At 58.7% G+C, this 24,474-nt stretch overlaps 1 protein-coding gene across 5 annotated transcripts in view; it reads left to right on the top strand.

Annotated features, from left to right (window-relative positions):
- Acot7 (acyl-CoA thioesterase 7) overlaps positions 1-24,474 on the top strand; it is a 72,260-nt gene that overhangs the window by 42,808 nt on the left and 4,978 nt on the right. Inside the window, exons 6-9 of one of the 5 annotated variants that reach the window (XM_063235398.1) lie at positions 1,863-1,949; positions 13,613-13,729; positions 17,618-17,643; positions 18,418-18,787. In XM_063235398.1, coding sequence (XP_063091468.1) covers positions 1,863-1,949; positions 13,613-13,729; positions 17,618-17,643; positions 18,418-18,699 — 512 coding nt within the window. In that variant the 3' untranslated portion in view covers positions 18,700-18,787. Of the gene's footprint in view, positions 1-1,862; positions 1,950-13,612; positions 13,730-17,617; positions 17,644-18,417; positions 18,788-18,851; positions 19,037-24,474 lie in introns of those variants that run through there. The other 4 variants (XM_063235399.1, XM_063235400.1, XM_063235397.1 and 1 more) reach the window with 4 other exon arrangements.

Genomic DNA, 24,474 nt, shown 5'->3' with positions numbered 1-24,474 from the left:
TTTTAGCAGAGCCTTGGGGGCTCCTGAGCTTCATCCTCCACTGCATCTCCCAGGCCACCAGCAAGCGAGGCCCTGGCAGCTGGGTCTCCCTTAGCAGCAGCAGTTAAAGTGATCAGTCTACTACCAGGGCAAATGACCCTGGGAGAGCCCGAGGGGCTGCAGGAGCCCGGGAGGTGGGGCCCTGGCCTTCTTAGGGCCTCGCTTCTCTTCCCGGAATCTCAGCCCTGGAGGCCTCTGGAGTGGCTGCAGAAGGATAACGTCTCTTCCTGGGGACAAAGCCGCAGGTCACCTGGGCTCACTTACCCCAGGGCTGCCCCAGAGTTGCCACCTAACCTAGGAGCTGTCCCTGGCAGTGGGTAAAGCAAGAAGGAAGGACTTGCAGAGCAGCTGACCATCACATGTGGTAGCCAGCGTGAGGTGGACTGTGGTCATTGGAGACTGAAGAGGGGAATGAGACCCTCTCCCAGGGCCGGGGCCGGGTCTGGTTTTGGATACACCAGAGCAGGGACTGAGTGTCTGTCTCTTCCTGTCCCAGAGCCAGAGCCTCAGTCACCCCAGCTTCCAGAGCGGATGTGCCTGGCTTGCAGGTGGATGTTTAAGGCCCGGCTAATCTGCACCCTGCTTTTCCTGCTTCTTGACACCTTCGGCAGCTGTGCCACTGTGGCAGCGGCGGTGTGCGAGGCTGTTTGGCTGGGGCCGAGCAGGAGCTCCCTGCCTCGCTACTGTGGGCGTCCTCATCTCCCGTCTCTGCTCATCTTCCTGTGTCACCGTGTCTCCTTAGAGAGACCCCAGCCGTGTCCAGTGAGGCCTCAGCCCAGGGGCCTCACTCTACGTTCATTCGTTACCTTGTTAGAGGCCCTGTGTCAGCGAACTCATCTGTAATCCTTGCTACTCAAGAGGCCGAGGAAGCAGGATCACAGGTTTGAGTCCAGGCTGAGCCACATGGGGGACTCTGTCCTGGGAAAAATTGAAGCAGAGGGATGATGGGGATGTGGCTCAGCATTCCCTGGTTTGAACCCCACATGAAGACCCCAAAAATGTGTATACAGTCACACCGAAGTACTAAGACCCGGGCCCCAGGAGTCGTGAAGTGACCTGAGTCAGCCATGGTGTGGAGGAGCCTGGGAGTCTCTGAAGTGATGTTAACCCCTGGGAGACCTCAAGCCATCCTCCCGCTCAGGCCGCCCTCCACCCCTCCAGCTCTCCCTCTGCATCGAGCTGGCCTGTCCAGGGACCTGGCACGACCGGGCCCCCTCGTGCAAGCAGGAGGTGGAGGAGGCCTGTGCCTGACCAGAAGGCTTGGGCCAGGGACCTGGGCACAGGGGGCCACGTGGATCCACCTCGAGCTGCTAGGCAAGGGGAGTGTGGAGTGTGATGCCCACCTCGGAGATAGGATATGGTTATGGATGTTTCCACAGCAGCATTGCTGGGCTGACCTCTGCCCGAGGGCCCTGAGCGTGTAGGAGAGCCCTGAGCCCGCAGAGGGGTGAGCCCTGGCCCCCTGGGCTGTGGTGGGGGATGGGGGAAGCAAAGGGACTTCAAGGAATACGGTGGGCACCTTTGCTAACCATGGAAGTGAGGGCTTGGCGCAGCCACTGGCACGCACAAGCTGGACCCTGTAGCTGGAAGCTGTCTTTGTGGGCACTGCTGTCCCCAGGGGGCGCTGGGACCCAGCACTGCTTGAGTCTCAGAGTGTGTCCCCTGGGCCAGCGCAGCCTGTCTGAGACCTCTGCTCTGTCTTGGTTGGTGGTAGTTGGCCACCTTGAGGGACACACAGATGTCGGTTCTTGGGCCATTGGCCATGCAGGGCTGCAGGACGCATCTCCCCACCCCCAGCCTCACCCTCTACTTTGCCGTTGCAGAGCCCAACACCGTGAGCTACAGCCAGTCAAGCCTGATCCACCTGGTGGGGCCCTCGGACTGCACCCTGCACGGCTTCGTGCACGGAGGTAAGGATGGATCGAAACAGCCACCACCCACGGGTCCCCAGAGGAAGTGGGGCAGCCGCGTGCGTGCCTGGTTTCAGCACTGGTGCTTAGTGAAGCGTGATTTAAATTCCAAAGATTGCACAGAAACCACTGAAATATGCTGGTGCCCGTTTTTAAAACTGGAATAACAGTGGGATGAGGCCTGGGTCCTCAGGGCGCGGGGGTTTCGGTGTGGCCCAGGGGGTGGGCGGGGCCTGACCAGGCACTGGCCGGAGTGGCTGTGTAGACCTGTTCTCCTTGCGTTTTCCTAATTTGACCGTGTTTCCTTGTTTGTCTGTGCCTCGTGCCCTTGCTCATTAGTGCGTGTTGGCACATTTGCCTTTTTCTTTTTTGAGTCTGTGCAGATGCCCCTCGAAGCACAGGCCTGGAGTCCCTGGGCCAGGGTTCCTGTTGTTCGGGAAGCCAGGCCCAGTTGCCAGGAGACCTGCTCTGGGTTCCAGAGGGGCACTTTCTGCCTTAATAGTGTGGGGTTCTTGCTTTAGGGCAAGCACCCCTAATGACCCTGTAACTTCCTGGGTGTCGTCATTTCGGTTGAGGGTAACGGGAACTTTAAAGCAGTTTGAAGAAAAATCAGGGAGAAAGGAAGTGGCGCAGGGGAACAGGAATAGCTGTCATGGGGGCATTGGGTCCTAAGGTTGACACAGCTGTCCTGTGTGCGTCAAGCGTTGTCCTGGCACAGCAGGCAGTTTTGTGCAATGCATTTGTCTGTGCTATCATTTCATGACACCTGGAACACCAGATTGCTTTCCTCTCTGCTCCGAGAGCTCCTATTGATGCTTCAAAATCCAACTCACACAGCACTACTCTACAGGTTTGCGTGGATGAACCAAGGGTTCTTCAGGAGCAGAGACTGACTTTATCTTTTCTGGGGCTCAAGCGCCTCCCACGGAGTCCCGGAGGCATTGGCAGATGAGGGGCACAGAGTGCTTTGGGCTTGAAGGATAACAAGCCCTTAGAAAATTCACCCGAATCTCAGAGGTCTTTTAAAAGCTTGTTTCCTTTTAAAGAATGATCATCCTTATTTTTCTTTGTTTCCTCATTTTCATGATCGTTTTTGTGTTTCCACGACACGCTTCAGTCTTATTAACTTGGGTGCTGGGGTAGGGTGGAGCCTTACCCTCACATGATGACAACTGTCTGCCCCGAGCGCCGTGGCCCTGTGTCCATCACCCCTCAGTTCCCAGGGTGGGGGGCAGCACCATCCTTCCAAGCCCGACAGGGCCTCCGTGACGGGAGGAGCTCGGCTTGGTCCCCCCATCTCCTGTTCTGCCTGGAGCTTGGAAAGCTGCATTGGGCATGCTTGTCTGTAGGTGGGAAGTTTTCCACTCAGGGTGGCACCTCCCGTGCAGCCTCCTGAGTGAAAAGCGCCCATTCTAAGCCCAGCATCCTCCTCGCTGTACTGAAGGGGGCCGTGGAGAGGCCAGCCCTGCACATCCTTGGAAAACACCTTTCTGCGCCCCAAGCTGCTTCCTGATACAGGCTCCTAAAGGTGCTTTTGAGACTGCATCGCTAAGTTGCCCCAGGCCGGACTCAAACTTGTGATCTTGTCTCAGCCTCCAGAGTAGCTGGGTTACAGGCATCAACCACCCTGCCCGCCTCAGGCACTGTTTAAAATGTGTGTTAGTTGGCAGTGCCTTTGTGATACTTGACACCTGCTGTCATAGGTGTCCTGTGTGCACGATTTGTAACAACCCGCCTACTAATTGTACTAAATCTAATTGTCTCTCTGTGCCTGTAACCCAGCAGGAGCCAAATAAAATACAGAAAGTGTTAGAGTGCAGGAGGCACAACTCCACCGTCTTCTCCCGTGGAGTACGGCTGGGTTGGCAGAGGGCGGCGGCGGGAGTTGCTGGGGTGGAAGCCTGACTAAGCCGGAGTTAGCAGGTGCTGGCTGCTCAGGGGCCTGCCATGGGCCCTAAGGAGCCCTCGCCCACACGGCCATGCTGCGTGGCTTGGAGCGGCTCCTGTGTCCCAATCTGTACACATTGGCCAGCCATGGTCACAGTGGTGGCGGACTCACGGGAGGGGTGACGAGAGGGAGGGGCCACTGGTTGGCAAGTCCAGGGAGATGCCAGTGTCTGCCTGATGTGACCCCTTCCCCGGGTCATGGACATAACCTCCTCCCTCCAGTACTGAGTGGAGGGGCATCATATGGGGCCCAGCTGACTGTGTCACTGTCCCTGTGTCCTAAGTGGTTGGATCATGAGTGCACTGTGCTCACCAGCGGCTTCATCCAAGGATGGGTTCAGAGCTGAACATGCCCGTAGGAAGCGAGGCTTGGGTGGAGGGTGGTCTCTGGGGTGGGACCTGGAGGAGCGTCCTCATCCCTGGCTCCTCCCTTCTCTGTCTGCTTCCCTGCCACCATCGCATCGGGTGAGTGCTTTCCTGCTGCTTCTGCCTTGGAGCAGGCTGGCCACAGACCGAACCCATGAAACTAGGAGGCAAAATAGTAAATTGCAGGTGCTGGATATTTTGTTCCAACCACAGGAAAATGACTAACACACCACTGGAAAGGGCTGTGTGTGTGGTGGTCCTGGGGACTGAACCCGGGGAGTCCTGTTAGTTTTTATTTTAATCTTTTTTCTTTTCTTTTTTTTTTTTTTTTTTGTCTTTTTCATTTTTATCGGTACCGGGGATCGAACTCACGACCGCCTGCTTGCAAGGCAGGTACTTATGCCGCTGAGCTAAATCCCCAGCCCCTGTTAGATTTTATTTTGAGACAATCTTGCTGAGTAGCCCAGGTGAGCCTGAGCTTGTGATCCTCCTGCCCCAGCCTCTAGAGTAGCTGGGCATTTGTGCACACCACACCTGGCTCAGAATGGCTATTGACAGAACAGAACTGAGCTCTCTCTGGTCCTCTCTCCCTCCTGCCCTCACTTCCTGCCACATGGCAGCTGCTGTAGCAGGTGGCTCAGTGTCCTGTGAGGCTTCTGCTGGCTTCTGGTGCGCAACGGGGAAGGAGAGGAAGAGCACTGTGGTTACTTTTGTGGGTGATGTGGTCATGGTGGTGCTCAGCATGCTGGGTCCCCACTGCTGTGAGCACCCTGGGAGTCCCCCGTACGGCCTGTACCCCTGTGAATTACTCTGCGTGCAGCTGAGCCTGCCCACTGGTATCCACACCAGCTCTCCTGGATCGTCCACTCTCTATCCTCTTCCTCCTGCAAACTGGACGACTCATTCCCCACCTGCTGTGGGCTGCCCTCCTGGGCGTGTTTGCCTTGCGTCTGGTCTGGCTCCGCACCTCTGTTTTCCTGGGCTGCTTTGGTGGTCACGTCCTTGGCGGCTTCTTACCAAAGGTCATGCGTCTGCTAGGATTGGCTCAGGGGAGAGGCTTCCTGCTGAGGTCAGGCAAAGCGGTGCTGATGTTCCCATAGGAAAAGTGGGTAGCTTTGAGATGGTGTTACTTAAAAAGGAAAATTAAAAATACTGAACTGTCGGAGCCGGGGAACTGTAACGGATTCCTCCTCCAGGAAGGAGGAGGTAGGAGGGCTGGGAGCTGCCTTTGCGTCTCTGTCTGACAGCCCCAGGTCCCGGCACCCCTACTGTGGCCCCCAGACACACCTTTACGGTTCAGAGCTGAGCAGTGCACTGGGCCCGCTGTCCGGTGCCGTGCGGGCCCCATGCCGTCTTCTGTCCATGTCCTCGCCCACCTCCTAGACAGGGGCGCCTGCCATGGGGGTCTCTCCTTCCCAAAGACACACGTCTCCAGGTGGCCCAGGGAGAGCAGCAGGAGTCAGCCTCTGTCCTCCTCGGGTCCAGCGGGGGCCCTGTGGTGTCCCTGCCGTGGCTCTGTCCCTCTCCCCATCTGCAGGTACCTCAAGTGCCACCCTCTTGACACTTCAGGGTCTTCCTGTCATTGCCAGGCCAGCCTGCAGTCCCTGTGCTGGTCTCTCACTACTGGTCATGCACCCAAGGGACTTGTCTGTACTGAGGAGACGGACCCCACCTCTGTCCCTGAACCACTGTGTGGGGACCGTGCACAAGCCCTGGCAGCAAAACCTGCTCCTGAGGAACTTGCGGACTGGGTGCCCAGAGGCAAACTGACCAACACCCCGGCCTGGCATCGCAGTCCTAGTCATGGGCTGTGGGTGATGCTGGGTGAGAGCTGCTTTGCTCTGGCTTCTCTCTCTGCAAGTCTTGGCTCCTCACTGTGTTGCTGTTGGCTCCTGGGGCTCCAGAGCCTGCAGGGCTCAGGGTACGACCGTGCCACACCCTTCCTGGCTGGATGTGGGGCTCAGCTCTCCTGCCCAACACCCTCCTGGCACCTCTCAGAAACTCATGGTTTAGGGCTCACACGGAGGTCTCATCTTGGCAGGGCTCCTGGCCAGCGCATTCTTCTTCCCCCGCAGGGCAGAGCCCCGTTTCTGGAAGGTCAGAGCATACACACGAGACCCAGGCCAGCAGTGTGGTATGAACACATCCTGCCCTCAGTGCCCTGTGTCCCAGCCTTTGCCCACTGCTTGGCATCCCGCTGGTTGTGGTGACCGCGGCCGATGTCCTCTGACCACATCCATCCTGTCCAGTGACTTATGCTGGAACAGTGGCCTCCCGGATGGCTGCTGGCGCCCTTCCTGCACAGTTCCCGGCTTCGCTGTTGTGGACTTGGAGCTGTGGCCTCCACTTCCCCTGGTCCAGCCTCCCCAGGGCCTGGCGTGTGCTCAGCCTTCGCTGCTGAGGCCTCTGCTCAGTTCTCAGGGGAGCCAGGCAGCGAATGGGCCACTTGCTGTTGATACTTCTCGGCGGCAGCCAGGTGTCTCTTTGACCAGAGCTCCGATGAGAGTGGCCCAAAGGGGAGGAATACATCAGGGCCAGCAGCCCCAGGGCTTGGCCAGCATCCCACTTTGATTATTTTACTATCTTTGGGCACACATCCTCCTTCTTATTCTGTGCATTAATTGCCAAAAGTAATCCTTGCCTGTGGTGTTCATTAAGGTTCCCACTCCAGGAAGCCCTGGGCCAAGCTGTTGGGCGCAGGGCCCTGGGACCCAAGAGTGCAGCTGAGCAGCAATCCGGCTGCTCGCTGTACCCCTGGACCTGGCCGAGGCCTCCTGTTGCTGCCCTGGGTGGGGTGTGTTAGACAGGATGAAGTTATCATCGCTCACTTATTTACTGCAGGAGGCTCTGCCGTCTGGGAATAAATATAGAAATGGGGGCATCACAGATCCCCGCCCACAGAGGCTGCGGGCTCCGAGCTGTCCATGTGGCTGTGGGTTTGCAGCAGCCCGGGCCCAGTCAGCACGCTGGGGCCCAAGAAAGGAAAACGAAGCCTCTATTTTTAAGCCATTCAGCATGTTGTCGGTAGTTTAGAAAACATAAAACAAAAACCTGTAAGCAGTTAAATGTTAAATACAAAAATATCTCTGGGCTCCGGCGTTCTTACGCATGCGGCAGCGGCCCTGATTCCTGGAACGTTGGCAGCCTCCGAGGACCACAAATCCTGCAATTTTGTTGTCATCTTCTTGTTACAAATCCTGGAGAATGAGGACAGCCCGAGACGGACTGTAATTTACCCAAATGGTTTTCTCAGCATTGGCACAGACCGAGCCCATGTGGGAAGCAAGTGGTGAGGCTCTGGGCACCGGGAGCGGAGTGCCAAGGAGAACCTGGCACTTGGCGTCGTCACCAATGGGCAGTGAAGGCGGGAGGGTGGGGAGGCCCAGCGGTCCCCTCTGGGTACACAGCACCCGGCTGGGTGGCCCTAGCAGGAGAGACAGCATCAGGCTTTTCTGTTGGGACAAAATGTAACCTAATTTAGCTCCTGAATTGGTTGTGATGAATCCTGTAGGTCATAGAAGGGGGCATTTCGTGAATCCAGCCTTTACTGGCTTGTCACGACGGGCAGGCTCCTGGGTCTTAGTTACCCGTTTCTAGGCAGGCCTCTTGTCCTTGTCCTTTCATCTGAGTGACTGGTAGCTAGTGGTCATTTCAGCATCGTCAGAGTAGGTCCAGGGCCGTTCATCCCTGCAAAGAGGGCAGAAGGGGCTCGTGCCCTGTGGTTAACTGGAGCCCCGATTGTTAGGAAGTCGTTTCCTGCTGTCCACGGAGCCTGCAGAGCTCCGTGTGTGCGGTCCCGGGGACCACGGTCACCCACTGTATGCGCGTGAGACGCAGGCTCGGTGGCGCAGCCTTTCATGGTTGCCGTGAGCGGTGCCTGTTGCTGCTCCTGCTTAAGCACTAGCAGACCTGGGACCCCTTGTTTTCTGAAGCCACTCCCTTAATTTTAGACGTCCTGGTGTTTTTTCTCCAGAAGATTTTTCACCTAGTGAGCAACCACCTGCTGTCACTGTCCCTGCAGAGCCCACCATGGCCTCCTGGGGAGCGCAGGTTGGGGATGCAGATTTGCCCAGCTGAGAGGCGAAGCTGGGCCTCCTCGCAGTCCTGGCCCCCAGAGCTCATATTGGGACCATTTCCGGTACTGGATTCGAGCCCAGGTGTGGGGCAGGTCTGACAAGGGACAGGGGAGGCTGTGTGCCCCCAACCCGTCCCAGCCTTCTTGGTCCTTGAGGTCTTGGTTTCAGGTTTTCTGACTTATGTATCACCACCCAGCATGAGGCAGAATGACTCTGAGCAGGGATTTTAGCTAACACGCCGTCCAGTGGCCCGGCTTCAGGCCCTGTGGCCTGCAGAAGGCCCTTTGCTGGTCCCTGGAGCCACAGACCGGGGACCACAGGCTCTCTGTTCATTCACTGCGAGCGCCAGATGCCAGGGACAGAGGCATAGCCTGGGTGTTTGTATCCTAACACCGTATGTCCTGGGGGTATGTTTGGGGAAGCCCTCGGAGTCTGGGAGGCTCTGAGCTGGATCCAGTTGCCGTGAACCTCGGCTCCTGCAGTGTCTGGGTGCTGTGGAGCCCTGCGCAGCCCCTGCCAGATGCTGGCGCTTGGGAGAGTGGGCCGAGTTCAGCTCTGCCGTCTTCCTCCTCCGTTGCGCGCGTGGGGAACTGGGGGCGGACCCAGGGTCTCCAGCAGTGAGCTTCACCCTCGCCGCTTTACTCTTCTCATTTTGAGACAGGGTCTCGGGGCGCTGCCCAGGAGGGGACTGGCTGTGGGGAAAGGCGCTCGCCATAGGCACACTCTCCGTGCAGTTATTTCCACACTCTTCCTCCCTCCTCCCTGCCCTGCCCAGGGAGGCAGAGCCCTCCCACCACCGTGACAGACTCCCACTCGTGATGGGCATGGTGGTCGTTCATCCCAACCCCAGGATCCCAGCTGGGGTGAGAATCTCGCTCTGGCCAGTGAGGAACAGTGCACCTCAACCCTGGGGCCCAGGCAGGGCCGAGTGACGGGGTGCAGGGGCTCCTCACATGCTCCCTCCTCAGGGGTCCCTCACCCATGCTTGTGGGTTGGGGTCTACTGAGGCCCAGACCCGTGGGACATGGCAGTGGCAGAGCAGACACCAGAGTCCCATCCCTTTGTTGTTCCGCTGTGCCTGATGGTCCCCAGCCCAAGTTCCAGATGCAAGAGACGTTCCCTTAACATGCACTCAGCTATCCAGAGCCCAAGAGCTTCTGTCCACAGCCAGGCAGTCTGCTTGTGACCTTAGGGGCAACCTACGGGATGTGCCTCTGCGGCCACCCTGCAGCTACCCTGCACTGGCCCCAGCGCGAGCCAGGACACTTGTCCAGCTGTCATCATAGCTTTGTTTCTATAAAGAAGATCGACTTCGAGGACCCCGACCCATGGCCTGCCGCCTTGCCACCCACTCTGAAGCCTCAGCCATGGCAAGAGCCCTCCCTACCTCTGTGAAGGAGCCATCCTGCCCAGCCTGTCCCCAGGTGTCCTTCTGGGCTGTCTCATTCCTCTTTCCTTTTCTCTTCACGCCCCAGCCCCACAAATCCCAAAGCAAACTGGTGCCGACTTCAGCTGACATCCGACCGCCCAGCCTGTGTCGCTTGTGGCAGCCACTGCTGATACAATCTGCTTCCCGATGGCTCTGGGTGCTGTCACTTCCTCTGCCACACAGTTAGGGCATGCTCCCCGCCTGCTCAGGGCCACCCAGCGAGGCAGTGGGTCAGGCCCGACAGTCTCCCAGCAGAAAGTGTGCATGTGTGGGTATGTGTGGGGAGCACTCACATCAGCTGTGTGACTGGAGGCTCAGCTCACCCAGGGCTGCAGTGAAGCCAGAAGCCTCTGCTTTGCACAGTGGTCCACGCTGACCTCCAAGCTATTCTGCTCTGTGCTCTGGGCCGTGGGCCTCACTCTGCCCCACTGGCCACCCGCCACCTCGGTCCGGCTGGAAGAGCCTGTGGTAGATCCCATGGTACTGGCCTTGCCCATCTCCACAGTGACAGCATGCCAGCCACAACCTCCCACCTTGAGCCCCAGCCCAGTCCTGCTGGTGGCTTCTCTGTCCAGCAAGGAAGCCTGGTGATTGTCCTGGCATCCTTCCAGCTTGTTAATTTGAGACCTGGGGCTCTGACGCCCCTGTGTGGGTCAAACAGAACAGATGTGACAGTCACTAGGGGCGCTCTGAAGTTGCCTGTGGCTGGTGCCCACCTCCTCCCACCCACACCACTGTGTGCCGGACCTTCTATGATTGCTAGAAGGAAAGTCGTAGTGATAAGAGCATTGTTGTAAAAACCAAGAATGCTGAATCTTAAAATATCATGGGAATGTTCAGTCAGAAAATGGGGAGAAGAGAGTGGCGAGGCCCCAGCATGCGTACCCCAGCTTCACTGTCCTGCCTACCTCTACCTCGTACCCTGGGGAGGGTTTTGAAGCCGACCCTGGATGCCATGTCTAGGGTAGATAGCTTGCTTGCTTGCTTTTCATTTGTGCAGGCTGCCCTTGAACTCACTCTATAGTCCAGGCTGGCTTTGAACTCATGAAGATTCTCCTGCTTCAGCCTCCTGAGCGCTTGCATCACAGGTGTGCGCCACCACACCTGGCTCAAAATAGCTTCTGTCTGCCAGGTGTGTAATTCCATTGTCCCTCCCTCCCAAACAGGCCTCATCAGCGCTCAGTGAGAAATAGCTGCTGGCTTTCCTGGGCTCCCCGAATGCTCAGACTGTAGCTCAGATGGGGTCCGGATGCTGTGTTCAGTTGTTGTGTCTCTCGAGATAGGTGAGCCCCATGGCCTGGGGGACCCATGCAGGGGCTGAGCAGCACAAGAGTCCTGCTGACTGCTTGCTGTTGGTCTGCCAGCCCTGTCACTTCCACATGTCACCTCACAGCCCTGCAGACCCCTGAGACATCAGCAGAACTCCACACAGAGAGCCTGGCTGTCCCTAGAGGGACCGGGTCTGGACCTGGAGCCTCTAGACTTGTAGAAAGGGCGAAGGCTCACGTGGCTTTCTGACATTTCTGAGAGCGTATGGTTGGTCAGCTCACGTGGCTGCTTCTGTGGGTCAGAAATGGCAGCAATTTTATGTAGTTCACCTGTCTAAAAGGAACCAATTATATTTTAAACAAGAAATAAGAACAAGGCATGATGACCCATCCCTGCAATGCTAGCATTCTAGGAGCCCGAGGCAGGAGGATTCCAAGGTCCAGGCCTGCCTGGGTGACTGGGTGACTAAATGAGAGCCTTCTCTGGACTGGGGGGAGTGGCTCTGTGGGGGGCCTTGGGTTCAGTTTCCCAGGAAACTGCACAGGAAAACATGTAGGGGCAGGAAGTGGGTGAGGGAGCACACTGCCGCTCTGCCGGCTGGGGTGTGATGGGGGCTGCAGGACAGCCCAGGCTGTCACTGTGTAGTGGGCGTGGCGGCTTCTTCCTGGGACAGCTTCGCTGAGCATAATCCACACGGCCCACCGTGCCCGCTTGAGTCCTTGGTTTTCAGCAGTGTCACGGAGCCGCCACAGCGCAGGCTGGCCTCCCCTTCAGGTCGGGAATATGCAGGCTTTGCACTTTCTCAGACTCGGTGCAGTCTGCACCCCGGAGGAGGCGTCTTGGAGGCGGGCCTGAGCTCACAGGTGAAATCCCTGCCACACTGCCCGGGCGCCCCGCACATAACCCAGACGGAACATCCCACAGCCTCCCGTGAGAGCCGTTTTCCTAGTGACACAGCTGACGTACCTGTGTGGCGCAGTCCCATGGTTTGAAGCCTGCGTTCAGCCTGAGCTTTGCCGCCTTTAACGTCGTCTGTGTGCTGGGAATCTTGGAGCCCCTCCCTGCCGTTCCTTGTAAAACCAGGCTGGAGATTTAACTCAGCAGCGTAAGTGCCTGCCTGTCAAGTGTGAGGTTGTGAGTTTGATTCCTGGTTCCACGAAACAAAACAAACAAACAAACAAACAAACAGAAAAACCACGATGAACCCCGGGAGCCACAGTGGCTCTGCTGGCTGCAGATGCTGGGACGCACTGCTGCCTGTCCGCAGTGCTCCACCTGCGTCTGTGTTCTCCCTGTCAGTGCTTTAGGTCCCACGTGGAAGTGAGATGTTATTCCCTTATTCTCTAGTTCTGTCTGCACTGCTGCAGATGAAAGAGTTTGTTCTTTTGTGGCTACATAGTATTCCATTGCGTGTGCAGGCATTTTCTGTGCCCCGTCTCTGGTGTGGACACCTCCATGGAATCCTGATCTCTGCTGTTGTCATGGTGCTGTATCAAACTCGGGAGTGCAGGGACCTCTTCGGGATAGTTTAGATCTGTAGCCAGTTGTGCAGTCCTGGACCTATGGGAGTTCTGGTTTTCAGGTTTCTGAGGAACTCCTGCACTGCTCTCAGTGGCGGATAAGCTAATGCACGTTCCCGTCGTGCAGTAGTAAAACTCAACTGTTTGTTGCAGCCCTGGTGATTGAACCCAGGGCCTTTGCACTGAGTTGCCCCTCAGTCCCGTTTCCATCTGGGGACAGCATCACTGAGTTGCCGAGGTGGGGCTCATCGTGCAACATCTTCTACTCATGGTGTCATTTTTGTGTTTGAAGAGTTCTTTGGAGCATTGAAATCCTTAGATTAGGAAATGTGCTTTTAAGCTGTGCAGTCAGTTTTGGGACATTGTTGTCGCCCCTGTGTCCCGTCGGAGCTGCTTCCACTGCTCCCTCACCCCCTTCTGTGGGGACCCAGGGAGCTGCCTCCTGTCTCTGCAGATTGGCCTGTTCTGGAGACTCCTGTGGGTGGCACCATACAGTGTGTGGCCATTAGTGCCTGTCCCTTCTGCTGCCGTTTCTAAGGCTGATCTGTGTCGCCGCACGGGTCAGTCGTCCCGGGGTGGACATGCCACACTTGGTTCATCCCTTCATCACTTGCTAGGCAGTGGAGTTGCTTCGTCTTTTGTCTCCGGAGCTGCAGAGCTCGGGAAGCCCGCTCAGGGTTCTGCTGGACATGCATCTTGTCTCTAACCTGAGTGTGGATGGCCCTAGACCTCCCTGTGGCTGCCACGTCCAGCTCCCGTGAGCAGGGGTGCCAGCAGCTCTCCACGTCCTCACCTGCCTGTTACCGTCTGCCTGTACTGGGCAGGGTCCATGGAGGTAGCAGAAGGGCTATCACTTCATTAGTGGCCTAGCGTGTCAGCTGGGGTCCTTTGTAAACACTCCCCTGGGCCAGTTTTAAACCGCAAACCTGTTTTGTGCTGGTCACCCCCAGGCACCCTGCTGGCTGCAGCCCTTCCAGCTGGGCGGCAGGCAGTGTTGTCTCCAGGCGGGAAGTAGCCGATCCCGGTCTCCTCTGCCACATTCCCCTTTCTCTGCAGGTGTCACCATGAAGCTCATGGACGAGGTGGCTGGGATTGTGGCCGCACGCCACTGCAAGACCAACATAGTCACGGCTTCTGTGGACGCCATCAATTTTCATGATAAGATCCGAAAAGGTAACAGAGCTCTTCTGACCAAGTGAAGGGGAGGTGCGGTGTGGTATCCCCGTGTGTGGCCTCTGTTTGTGTTGTGTTCACACCTGGCATCCACCCGGGTGCTGTGGAACTCAGGCACACGCTGCACTTTAAATGCATGCTTGCTTTTCTTTTTTTTTTTTTTTTTTTTTTGGTACTAGGGATTGAACTCATGACCTTGCACTTGCCAGGCAGGCACCTGTGCTGCTGAGCTAAATCCCTGGCCTTGGGCGCTGCACTTTAGTCTTGTGAGGGCGTCTGTTGATTGGTTTCAATTTTCAGTCCTGCAAAATACAGAACTCAGAGTGACAGGCCGTTCTCTCCCCAGAGACCCGCACGCACTCCTCCACGTGCCCCGACCCTGTGACGCTCATACACACACAGTGTCCGCACCCGTGCCCGCCGAGCCTGGGACCGGCATGTTTCTTCATGGGGAAGCAGCAGCCCTGTTTGCCTCACTTTGGTGCCCTTGCTGTTGAGGTTTTCCCGTGATGCCCCATGCCCACCAGTGCTTCCTCAAGAGCCCCCAAGGCCTGGCTCAGACCCTTCGTGGCCCTACAGCCCAGCCCTGGTGTCCCCACAGCAGCTGTACCAGCAGAACATGCCTGGCCACTGCTCCTGAGCACTGACTGGAGGTACCCGAGGTGGGAGGGTGCAGGGTGCAGGGTGACCGAGTGCAGAGCTGGTGAACCTCTCCTCCGGGGCCTGGGCTTTCGGGTGAGGTGGACAGTCTGTGGCAGGGTCACGCTCAGCTTTGCAGAGCTCCTTTTTTTTTGTACCGTGGATCGAACTCACAACCTTGCACTTACCAGGCAAGCACTTGAGCCACTGAGCTAAATCCCTGGCCCTACAGAACTCCTTCTTCACCACAGATGGTGGCTCAGACTCCAGTGTCCTTTTTAGAGTTTGTCCCAAATAAGTGGTCAGGTCTGTATCGTGTGCTCTGAACACCAGGTGCAGTGTGGCTTGAGCCTTTGGGAACAAGGATCCACCTCATCTCGAGTCCATGCCTTTCTAGAACTCCTGTCTGGGGCCATTGTGGTGATTAGGGCCACAGCATTAAGTACCAGTTCCAAATCCACAGCAAAGAATGCGACCCTGTTCCCTGGAACCCTGTGTGCACCCATCTCCAAGGGTCTCCAACCACTGAGCGAAGCGCCTGCACCCTGTTTCCCACTCCCCAAAGGTGGGCAGCAGCCTATGCCAGGATTGTGGCAGCCGCTGAGAAGGGCCCCGGCCCTGTACCCACAGCTGGGGTCCCTAGGGTGGATTCAGGAGGGGTCCAGGAACTCCTGGGTACAGGGATTTTGGAGGCCGAGGGAGCCGATCGGACCATCTTCTTAGGAAGCCTTTCCGGGCAGTGCATGCAGAGGACAAGACTTTTTTTCTAGGGAGGCTGTATTGTCCAAGACTCAGCGTGGGTGTCTGTGTCCAGAGCAGGGACTCTAGCGGGGCGGCCTTGGTGGCCTGGCTTCTGTGGGTGGTGGGGATAAGGCTTCACAGTGTGAGGCAGGTGGCCCAGTCCTGTTGCACCTGCTGAGCAGAGCCCTGCTGATATGTGGCACAGTGCCGCCCCTCCGCTAGGGTTCCCCCCTAGCTGTGGTGCGTCGGGGGCAGAGAGGTGGTGTTGCTGTCCTAGATGATAAGGAGGAATTTGGGGCAGGCCGAAGTGACTCTGTAATTGGGCCTGCTTCCAAGCCAGGATCCCCTGGGGCAGACAGCCTGTCACGCCCTGTTTATCATATCTGGAGGAATGTCACCTGTGAGGAACCCAAGGGGGTGATGTCAGGGAGATTCAGCAGCCACTGGTGACATCTATCTTGGGTTCCACCAGGGCACAGGGCGCTGTCACCTTAGACCAGCGCAGTTTCCTGCTCTGCTCCTTTGCATCCCCTGGCTTTGGGCTCCGGTGACACAGGTGCATGTGAGCAGTGGAGTGGGAGGGGGTTGGATCTTGGGGGTTGGACCCTTGCTGGTGCCCAGGTCCCCTGAAAACCCCAAGACAGCCGTGTTCCCAAGCCGCCGTCCCCATACCTTCCCCTCACCTCACCTCGTGCTTCAGCTGGACATGGAAGAGGCGAGACCAGGCCCTACCACCCCCTTGGGGGATCCTGCCAGAACCCCTTCCTGGGAGCTGTGCCATGCCTGGCTGGCCCTGTCCCATGAGGAATGGCGCAGGGTTTCCTGAGGCTGCCACCACACTGACCACACCGTCCCATGGAGGGTGCTAGGGTGCAGGCAGGACCCCTGGACAGAGCCCCTACCCTGGCGCCTTGTGGGGCAGCCACTGAGTGGTTCCTCTGAGACACTTGGCCCCCTCTCGGGCTTGGCAATGGCTCTTTTATTATTTTGTTTTCTTTTCCAAATTCCTGGCACAGTGCTGAAATCTGGCTGCTGCCACCCAGGAGAGACTCCCGTCTGTGGGGGCGACAGCAGGGCACCTGCCAACCCTGGGGCTGCGCCATCCCATGCTGGCTCGTGGTCCATTACACAGATGTGGCTGCCATTTGCAGCTCTCCCACAGGTCTCCCCACCACTGGCGTCATTCACCCCAAGTGCTGGGCCCTGTGCTGAGGCACTGCTCCTGTCCACCTGGAGACCCCAGCTCTGAGCCGGAGGCTGAGTGTCCAGTGAGGCCTGCGGGGTTCTCCAGGAGGAGACTGTCTCCATGGGTTACCTGCTGCTCTGTGTTCACAGCTGTCTAGAACACAGCGGTCCATTGTTGGTGTCTGGCTGCTCTGAGCACTCAGGCTCGAGAGAGGACAGGCAGGTGGACCTGGGAGGGAAGTCCAGGTTCTGCTCTGTGCCTTGTGTGTGACTCAAGCTGGGAGTAAGGCAGAACAGGGTCTGCAACCAGGTGTACCTGGTCTCGGTCTGCACAGTGTCCCCTCAGGGTGACGGGCCTGGAGGTTCCCTGGGTTCTGAGGACCAGACTGGTGTGCACATGGCCATGCTGCTTCAGCCGTCACAGTGCTTCCAGGCCGGGGGACACAGGGTGTCACTCAGATGGACAGGCTGGCCGTGTCAGGCAGGAGAGGCATCCTGGTGTAGGAGGAGGCCCTGCAGAAGGGACACTGAGTAAGGCACAGAGGATGGGCCAGGCTGGCCCTTTGCTGCGGCTAAGCGTGGACCCTGAGGGTCAGGGTGAGGGCTGTGAAGACCAGGTAGGACACTCTGGTCCCCTGGACACACAGGGGGCTGTGTGTCCCCTGTTAACTGGGTCTGCCTGTACCCATCCCAGGGGCACCTCCCATGTCCGGCCCAGGACTAGTGTGGCCCAGAGTGATCACAGGGTCACTCTGACAGGGGCTAAGGCTCAGGTTTGTTGTGGTTGGGGAAGTCCCCACTCACCTGAAGCAGTGTCCTATAACCTGCTGCTTGCTGTCTGGCCCAGGGCTCAGAGAATTGGCCTGCTCGTTTGCAGTTAGAAGTGTCTTTGGATTTCTAGGCACAGATCCAGGAGCAGCCAGTATTGGGGAGGGGCTCTCTCTCCTGGGCCACCACAGAAGGGCACCTTTTCTGTGGTTGTTGGGACCTCACAGCCATGTGCAGAAGCCCTCCCTCCCCTGACCCATGGGCCCCTGACCAAGTTCCAGCCGGCTTGCTCTCGAGGCAGGGTATCCCTGCTTCTCGGCTATGACCTCTGGCTCGTGGTCCTGAGTGACAGGGATGGTTGCTGAGTATCTGGGGAAGGAGGAGAGACATGCTGACCTGGGGTGAGCCTTATTGCCTTGCCACCCTTTGGCTGGCAGACAGCCTCAGCCTCAGGGGGTGCAGTTGCTGTGTCCAGGTGATCGCAGGTGACACCACCCCTCACAGCCCATGCTATGCCACCTGTCACTGACCAGTGGCTTTTTCCTTCCCTCCCAGAAATGGTCGTGTCCAGCACGAAGCTTGTAAGTATGACGTCCAGTGTGGTGTGGAACATTCCGGAACACTGACATAGAGTAGCCGCCCTGCCCCTTTCTCTGTCTCTCTCTGGGTCTCTAAACGTGTCAGTAATTATATGTCAAAGGGCCCCACTGCCAGCACAGATCCCTGCGGAATAGGTGCCCTGGCCCCATGGGTGGGTGGGGGAGGTCTAGCAGGGGTGGTGGCACTCCGGTCACGTTGGCAGGTACCAGCCACACCTCCAAACCCCTCAGTGAATGCAGCCAGGAATGGTGACGTCAGCGGTGACAGTGACGATGTCTGTGGACCGAGCTCCGCAGGGGGTCACTTCCCTGCCTCCCATGGGGCTGAGAAAGAGGTTCTCTGGTGTCCATTTTCGGTGCAGACTGGGCTCTGAGACAAGAGACTGTATGAGGGAAGGAAGGGCCCAGGCCAGGCCATGCAGTGGTCCTGCCCTGCAGTGGGAGGGGCCCAGAAGAGAAGCCCCGGGTTCAAAAGCAGTGGTCAGAGCATGAGCCCAGGTCCTTGAGAAGCAGGGCCGTGCCAGGGTGCCTAGGGAGAGGGAAGGTGGCTCTGGGTTTTGTTGTGGCCACCTGCAGCCATGCTGGATGGGGAAGCAGTGGGCCTGGCAAAAGCCCCAGCACATGTGTGACAGCTCAGAGCACTTCAGGCTCCAGCAGGGTGGAGAGTGGCAAGCAGATGCCAACCCTGCAGCGCTCAAGGTGGGCGGGGTGGGCAGAAGCTCAGAGGAGGCTCAGGAACTTGGAGGCCCCCGTCAGCCCAACAGGGACCCAAGGAGTTGGTCCAGCGAGGGGGATGCATTGTTCCAGAAGGTTCTTCCGAGTGCTTGGAGCAGTGTGAGGGGGCCGCAGTGTGGCATAGTAAGACCACGGAGAGGACCAGACGCCGGTCACAGGTTTGACCTTGTGCTAGGTGGGGCCAGACTGCTCACACCCAGAACCCCGCTGGGGCCTTCCTCCATGGCAGGCGACATCGAGGGCCCCCGGGGGTCCTCTGTGCAGCACAGGGAGATGATGTATGGGCTACTAACGCGCGTCTGATCATGTGTCGTCTAACTCCCTGTCATCGCTGCCGCCTGTGTCCCCTAACCTCGCGCCTGTAGCTGTGTCCTGGGTAACACTGGTCTGGCCCTGCCCAGCAGCGGAGGCCAGGTCAGTGCCAGCTCCCTCACGTCCACTCCCGTGCCCCACAGGCTGTGTCATCACCATCTCCGGCCGCATGACCTTCACAAGCAACAAGTCCATGGAGATTGAGGTGCTGGTGGATGCTGACCCAGTGGTAGACAACTCACAGAAGCGCTACCGGGCTGCCAGTGCCTTCTTCACCTACGTGTCCCTGAGCCAGGAGGGCAAGCCGCTGCCCGTGCCACAGCTGGTGGTGAGTGCGCGGGTGCCGTTCTCCGGGTCCATGCTGTGGGGAGGCTGTGAGCACGGAGTGGACACTGCAGCACCCTCTGGGGACCAGGGTGCCTGTGAGCACAGTGCCTGGGGTTCCAGGGGTCATACGGGTGCTAGAGGAGGGTGAGGACTGTGCCTCAGGTCCCCTGTCCTCCTTCCCCTGCCAAGGGACTGTGTTTTCTGAGGTGTCCTTGGTCTGCGTGTCCTGCCAGATGGGGCCAAGCCAGACTGCTGGGCTGCAGGGCGTCTGGGCTTCTTTCTCTCTGCCTCAGCTCTAGGCGTGGCTATGCCCTGTGTGTGCACTGTCTGTGCATCCCAGGGATGTGGCCAGCATCTTCTCACGGAGGCTGAGGGTCCCCCTCTTGGCCAGCACCAGGCCCCCATCCTAACCCTAACTCAGACCCAGTGCTTCTCACTTGGGTGATGCTTCTGGGACCAAACGGAGTAAGCGGGCAGAAGCAGGGTGCTTGGGCACAGTGGGCCTGTATGCCCAGCAATGTCTGTCTGTCCTGCTGGTGCTGGGTGACCATCGGAACTCTCCTCTCCTCCCAAGGCCAGGATGCACTTGTCACTGGCAGCCTTGGTCCCTGTGTCTGCTCAGTTCTTGGGCAGGGCTGGGATCACCGGCTCCTCAAACTCTCAGACCCCCCGAGGCCAGTCTTACCTGGTGGTGGCTGGGCTGCCTCAGCCCCCCAGTGCCGTCTCTCCTGCTCCTCACCTCCATCCTCCTCCCTGCCTTCCTCAGCTCTGCTGGCCTTGGACCCACCTGAGGCTCCACTGTGTCAAGCTGGTCCCAAGTCCTTGCATGGTCCTGTCCAGGGACTGTGGGCACGAGGGCCAACCATGAACCCGGATTTCAGCCTGGTGGGCAGGCCAGCCCTGCGTAATTTCTCCCCAGTGCTCTTGACTCCCTGAGGCCAGGCGGGCTGGGGCTGGCACCTCACCCTAGGGGCCTTGTACAGCTGGGAAGACCTCTCTGCCTCACTCTCCCTGGAGGCAGAGCCTGAGGGGCTGCAAGGAGGGTGTCTGTGCCATGTCCACCTGCACCCATGGCCTCCATGACCTCAGTCCTCGGCCCCACAGCAGACTCCCTGCCCCGGGCCTGCCGCTGTCCCCCATCCCGACTGCTGAGCACCCCCCCATGCCCAGGCAGCCCAGGTGCCCCCTACCCACCCACTGGACTCTGGCTCACTCATCTTGGGTGCAGAGCGTGGCTGACCAGAGGACTTCTATTTCTAGAGACTTGTGTCCCCAGTCAGAGCAGGCAGCAGCCCCAGTGGAGGTGGGACGGGCACATGGAGTTCCTGGGGGCAGGGGCAGGGTACCCGCTAGAACAGAGGACATGGCCACTCTGTCCCCTAAGTGGGGACTCACTCGAGGCTGCTGTCACGTGGATCCAGCTGTTACTTTTCGCTCATTAAAGATGGTCTTTGATTCCTCACGGAGGTGCCCTGGGACCCACGACGACGCCAAAAATAGTCTCTGGCAGGGCTGGCGGGGCCAGTGCTCCCCGCTCCCCAGAGAGAGCTGCTCAGCTCCACCTCGACAGCACAAGTGGGCCGTGTGTGGCTACAGGGGTGCATGTGCTACCCCTCGGCTCCCTTCCCCACCCCTGCCAACAAGTCTTCATCCTCTGCCTATTTTTAGCTCCCTCCCTCCGGGCCTGGCTGACACGGAATGCGGCCTTTCTGTGCGCTGTTTCTTGATGAATATTTGATGCGGGCAGGACCTGCACACCACGTTCCCCAGCAGCTGCACAGCGCTTTCCGGGCTGAGGATGGGAACTGGCACCAGTGCAGGACCCCAGGCTGTGGGTGTGGGTACCAGGCCTACATGTGGCAGTGCCCTCTGGGTGGGGGGACAAAGGCCCCAGACCACTGGCCACGGCTGGGAAGAGGGCCTGCGCTCAGAGTCGGTGTGGACCCACCTCTGCAGCACAGGACCCAAGGTTCCCTGAGCATCTAGCAGTGGGCTGGCCAGCCCGCCGTGAGTGGTCTTTCCTGCATCCAGGAAACCAGGCTGAGTATGCATTGGTGCCAGTCAACTCCCAGCCCCTTGTGTGGGCAGCACTCACCCCAGTTGTCCTAGAAGAGGGTCCCACTGCCCTGAGAGCCCCAGGATGGCCCAGGGCATCAACCGGAGGACTTGGACATCCAGGCCTGAGTCTGAAAGGCTGTGTCCTTGCAGTGCATATTTGCTGTGTGCTTGAAGCAAACCCATAGCAGGAGGGCCAAGCCCTGTACCAGCCGCCCTGCCCAGAAAGAGCCTCCCCTCCAGCCAGGGTGCCTGGTCACCTGCCTGCCTGGGAGTGAGATACATCTTCACATTGGAACAGTGCAGAGGAGGCTCTTCTGTGTCTCCTCAACTGTAAATGCTGGTCTCCAGCAGTGCCAAGGGTGGTGGTAGCCCTGTGCCAAGTACCCAGCCAGAGGTGGGAAGGTGGTGCCTGTCAGGCCCTCAATGTAGCTGTCTTCTGGAGGAGGATGGGATGCCATCTCCGAGCGGCCTCCTGACAGGGAGCAGGTGTACTGGGGTCCTTGTGCCAGTCACAGGCCACCGAATTCCTCAACCTTCGAGGTTCACCTGGTCCATGCAGTGCTTCCGGAGTTAGGGTGGGCTGACCTGTCCTGACAGGATGGGGGCAACCAGGACCCCCCATCAGAGGGTGGCTCACTGCAGGTGTGGCCTGAGGTGGCCCATCTTGGCTTGAGCTGGGGGACTTGTCTGAGACATGGCTCTAGCCAGGGCCTGGGAGGCAGCCTCTGTGCCTTGGCCCCTGCATGCCGCCCTGCTATGCCACGCATCATCCCTACCTGACCCGGGGGCCACATCAATGACTGCTGGTTTCAGCAGTGATGTGGCCCGAAGGCCCTGGCACCTCTGTGCTGAAGCAGGGCACAGGGCAAGCTTTCTATCCTGTTACCTCAGCCCAGCCTTGGGCACAACACACAGAAGCGCTTGGGATCCCCCCATGTGCCCGTCCTCCCCAGCCAGGTGGAGAGGGAGGCTGCCGTCCATGGTGGACTCAGCCTGAGCGGATGCTTTGGATTTGAGGATGACCATGCCACAGGCTCTTGCAGACCGTGAGGCGTGCACCCAGTCCTAGAGAGTTTCATGACCAAAAGAGCCATTGGGCACTGTGTGGCCTCTGCCAGCCCCATATGGACCTGCCTGGGACAGAATATTGTTACCACCCCAGCCCTCAGCTGCCCCCAGTGCTCTCTTTCAGTCACCTCCTATGCCGGGTGAGAGTCTGGAGGGTTTCTTACTTGCTGGCTGATGCTGGAGTCGGGTTTCTGAAGGGCAGCAGAGTGCTACCTGTCCCGGAAGGGCTGGGGACCAGGCACTCAGCAGCCTCACTGGCAGCGGCTCACAGCATCTTCCTGGAGGTCTGTGTTGGGATAGGGAAAAGCCAGCCTCCAGAATTACCCTGCCACCTGCTCCCTTGGTGCTCAGGGACTTGCAGTGAGCACCGTGTCCCCTGGAATCAGGTCAGTGGAGGTGAAAGGGTGCCACAGCCCTTCAGCCCTTCAGCAGCCCAGGGTTTTTCCCAGCTGCCTCTGCCCTGTGGGTTGCCCAGGTTTAGAGAGCTACATACTATCCGTCCTTCCCCACTGGCATACAGGGTCTGCTCTGTCCCATGGTCCATTGCCCCGAGGTGCCAAGTGGACAGCTGCATGAGGTGCAGGGGATGAGAGCACTTCTGATTCCACCAGGGCCACCTCGGAAAGGGGAGGGAGAGTGGCAGCAGGAGCCCAGCAAGGGCCGGGCCACAGGACTGTGGTTTGCATCAGGGCAGGTGTGCCTGGTGCATGCTGGGGAGCGTGACGGGTCACCCCGGGGCAGAAGCCCGCTAGGGCTGGACACGCTTGAGAGCCAGGCTTAAAGGTACAGTAGCCCCTCTGTGTGCCAGGGCACACACAGATCCTCGACAAAGGATCCCCGCCAGCCTCGGAACTTGTGCTTTGGTGGGTGGCTGTGTCTTTGTACTTTTGGCCACACTGCAGCCCTGCCAGGCCCTGGGGGCCAGCGCCTTGGGGAGCAGGGTTCATGGAGCAAAGCCCCTGCTGGACTCTGTCATGCAGATCTCACCCATGTGAAGTCTCATGTTCCCTATTTGGGTCATTCATTGGACAAAGACCCCTCTTTCCCAGGCCCAGTACTGGCCTCTAACCATAGCAAGGACTGCAGGGCACAGATGGGTCAAGGCCCTGATGGAGATGCAGGCTGGCTGGGCCACACTGCTGGCACGCACTTGGCAGGCTGGGTTACAATCTTGGTGATACTAGAGATTGAACTCAGGGCCTTTGCACTAAGCTACATCCCTAGACCTATGTTTATTTTTGAGACAGTAACACACCAGCCCAGACTGGACTCAAACTTGTGATCCTCCTTACTCTGCCTCTCAGAGTGCCGAGATGATAGGTGTGCCCTGCCAGAGGACAGCAGGGTGTGACAAGCCTATCTGCAGGAAGGACCCAGGATGCCCGCCACTGGGCCTGAGCTCACTGCCCTCCACCCTTTGCCACACCGGCCCTCCTCTGCCGCTGCTTTTGGCTCTGCCTGGAGTTCCTTGGTCACTTGTGGGAGCATTTTATAAGTCTGGGCAGGTACCACCGCATGAGGGACCCCTGGCCAGGTGCTAATGCTCCCTATAGTGGTCTCATTACTGAGACTGCTGCCCCAGAGATCCAAATGGGCACAGTGGAGGAGTGGCCGGCCCTGCCCAGGCTGGGTCCTGCTCCCAGGCTTACCACTGCCTGCTCCATCGGCCTCTTTGCAGCAGGCAGTAGCCAGAGTCCTCAGTAACCAGAGACCTCTTTTTCACTTTGATGACCATGTCAAGACCCCTCTTGTCCTCTGCTAACACATGGCAGAGGCTACATCACAGGATCTGTGCCCCTCAGCCTCGCAGAAAGTTGATCCGTCGCCCTGGAAGCCCCGGCGCACCAGACTGGGCTCCTTGCGAAAAGGACAGGCTGTGGCCTCGAGGGCAGGGCTTAGTCACGCGTCCTCCAAACCCGGTTCCAAATGTGTGTTCTCACAGCACGAAGAAGCAGATGGAAAACATTTGGTTTGCAGCGTGAGGCTTTGAAAGCCACAGGCTTCCCCTTGTGCGGAAGGGAGCCTAGAAGTCTGCACTTGGCAGGAAGTGCAGAGAGGAGGGAGGGGAGGGCTGCGGACTGGAGGCCCCGGAGCCACCGGGAGGAGGGGCCGGGCCTTGGCACTTCCTGCAGGCAGAGCACGGGTACCAAGAAGAAAGCAGTGTCCCTTCATCCTGCTGCCCCGTATCCCCGTGGTGGGCATGATGCCCAGAAGGTCTTGCTGCCTTTGGGTGACCCCTGGGTCCATGTGGCTGTCCTCCCAGACAGCAGAGCGCGTCCTTGGAGCAGCCGCCGGCCCCCAGCAGGGCACCTA

This window comes from Cavia porcellus, unplaced genomic scaffold (genome assembly GCF_034190915.1).
Source record: "Cavia porcellus strain 051 isolate PalLab524CR breed Dunkin Hartley unplaced genomic scaffold, mCavPor4.1 scaffold_25, whole genome shotgun sequence".
NCBI lineage: Eukaryota > Metazoa > Chordata > Mammalia > Rodentia > Caviidae > Cavia > Cavia porcellus.
This window is presented reverse-complemented; position numbering and strand designations above follow the sequence as displayed.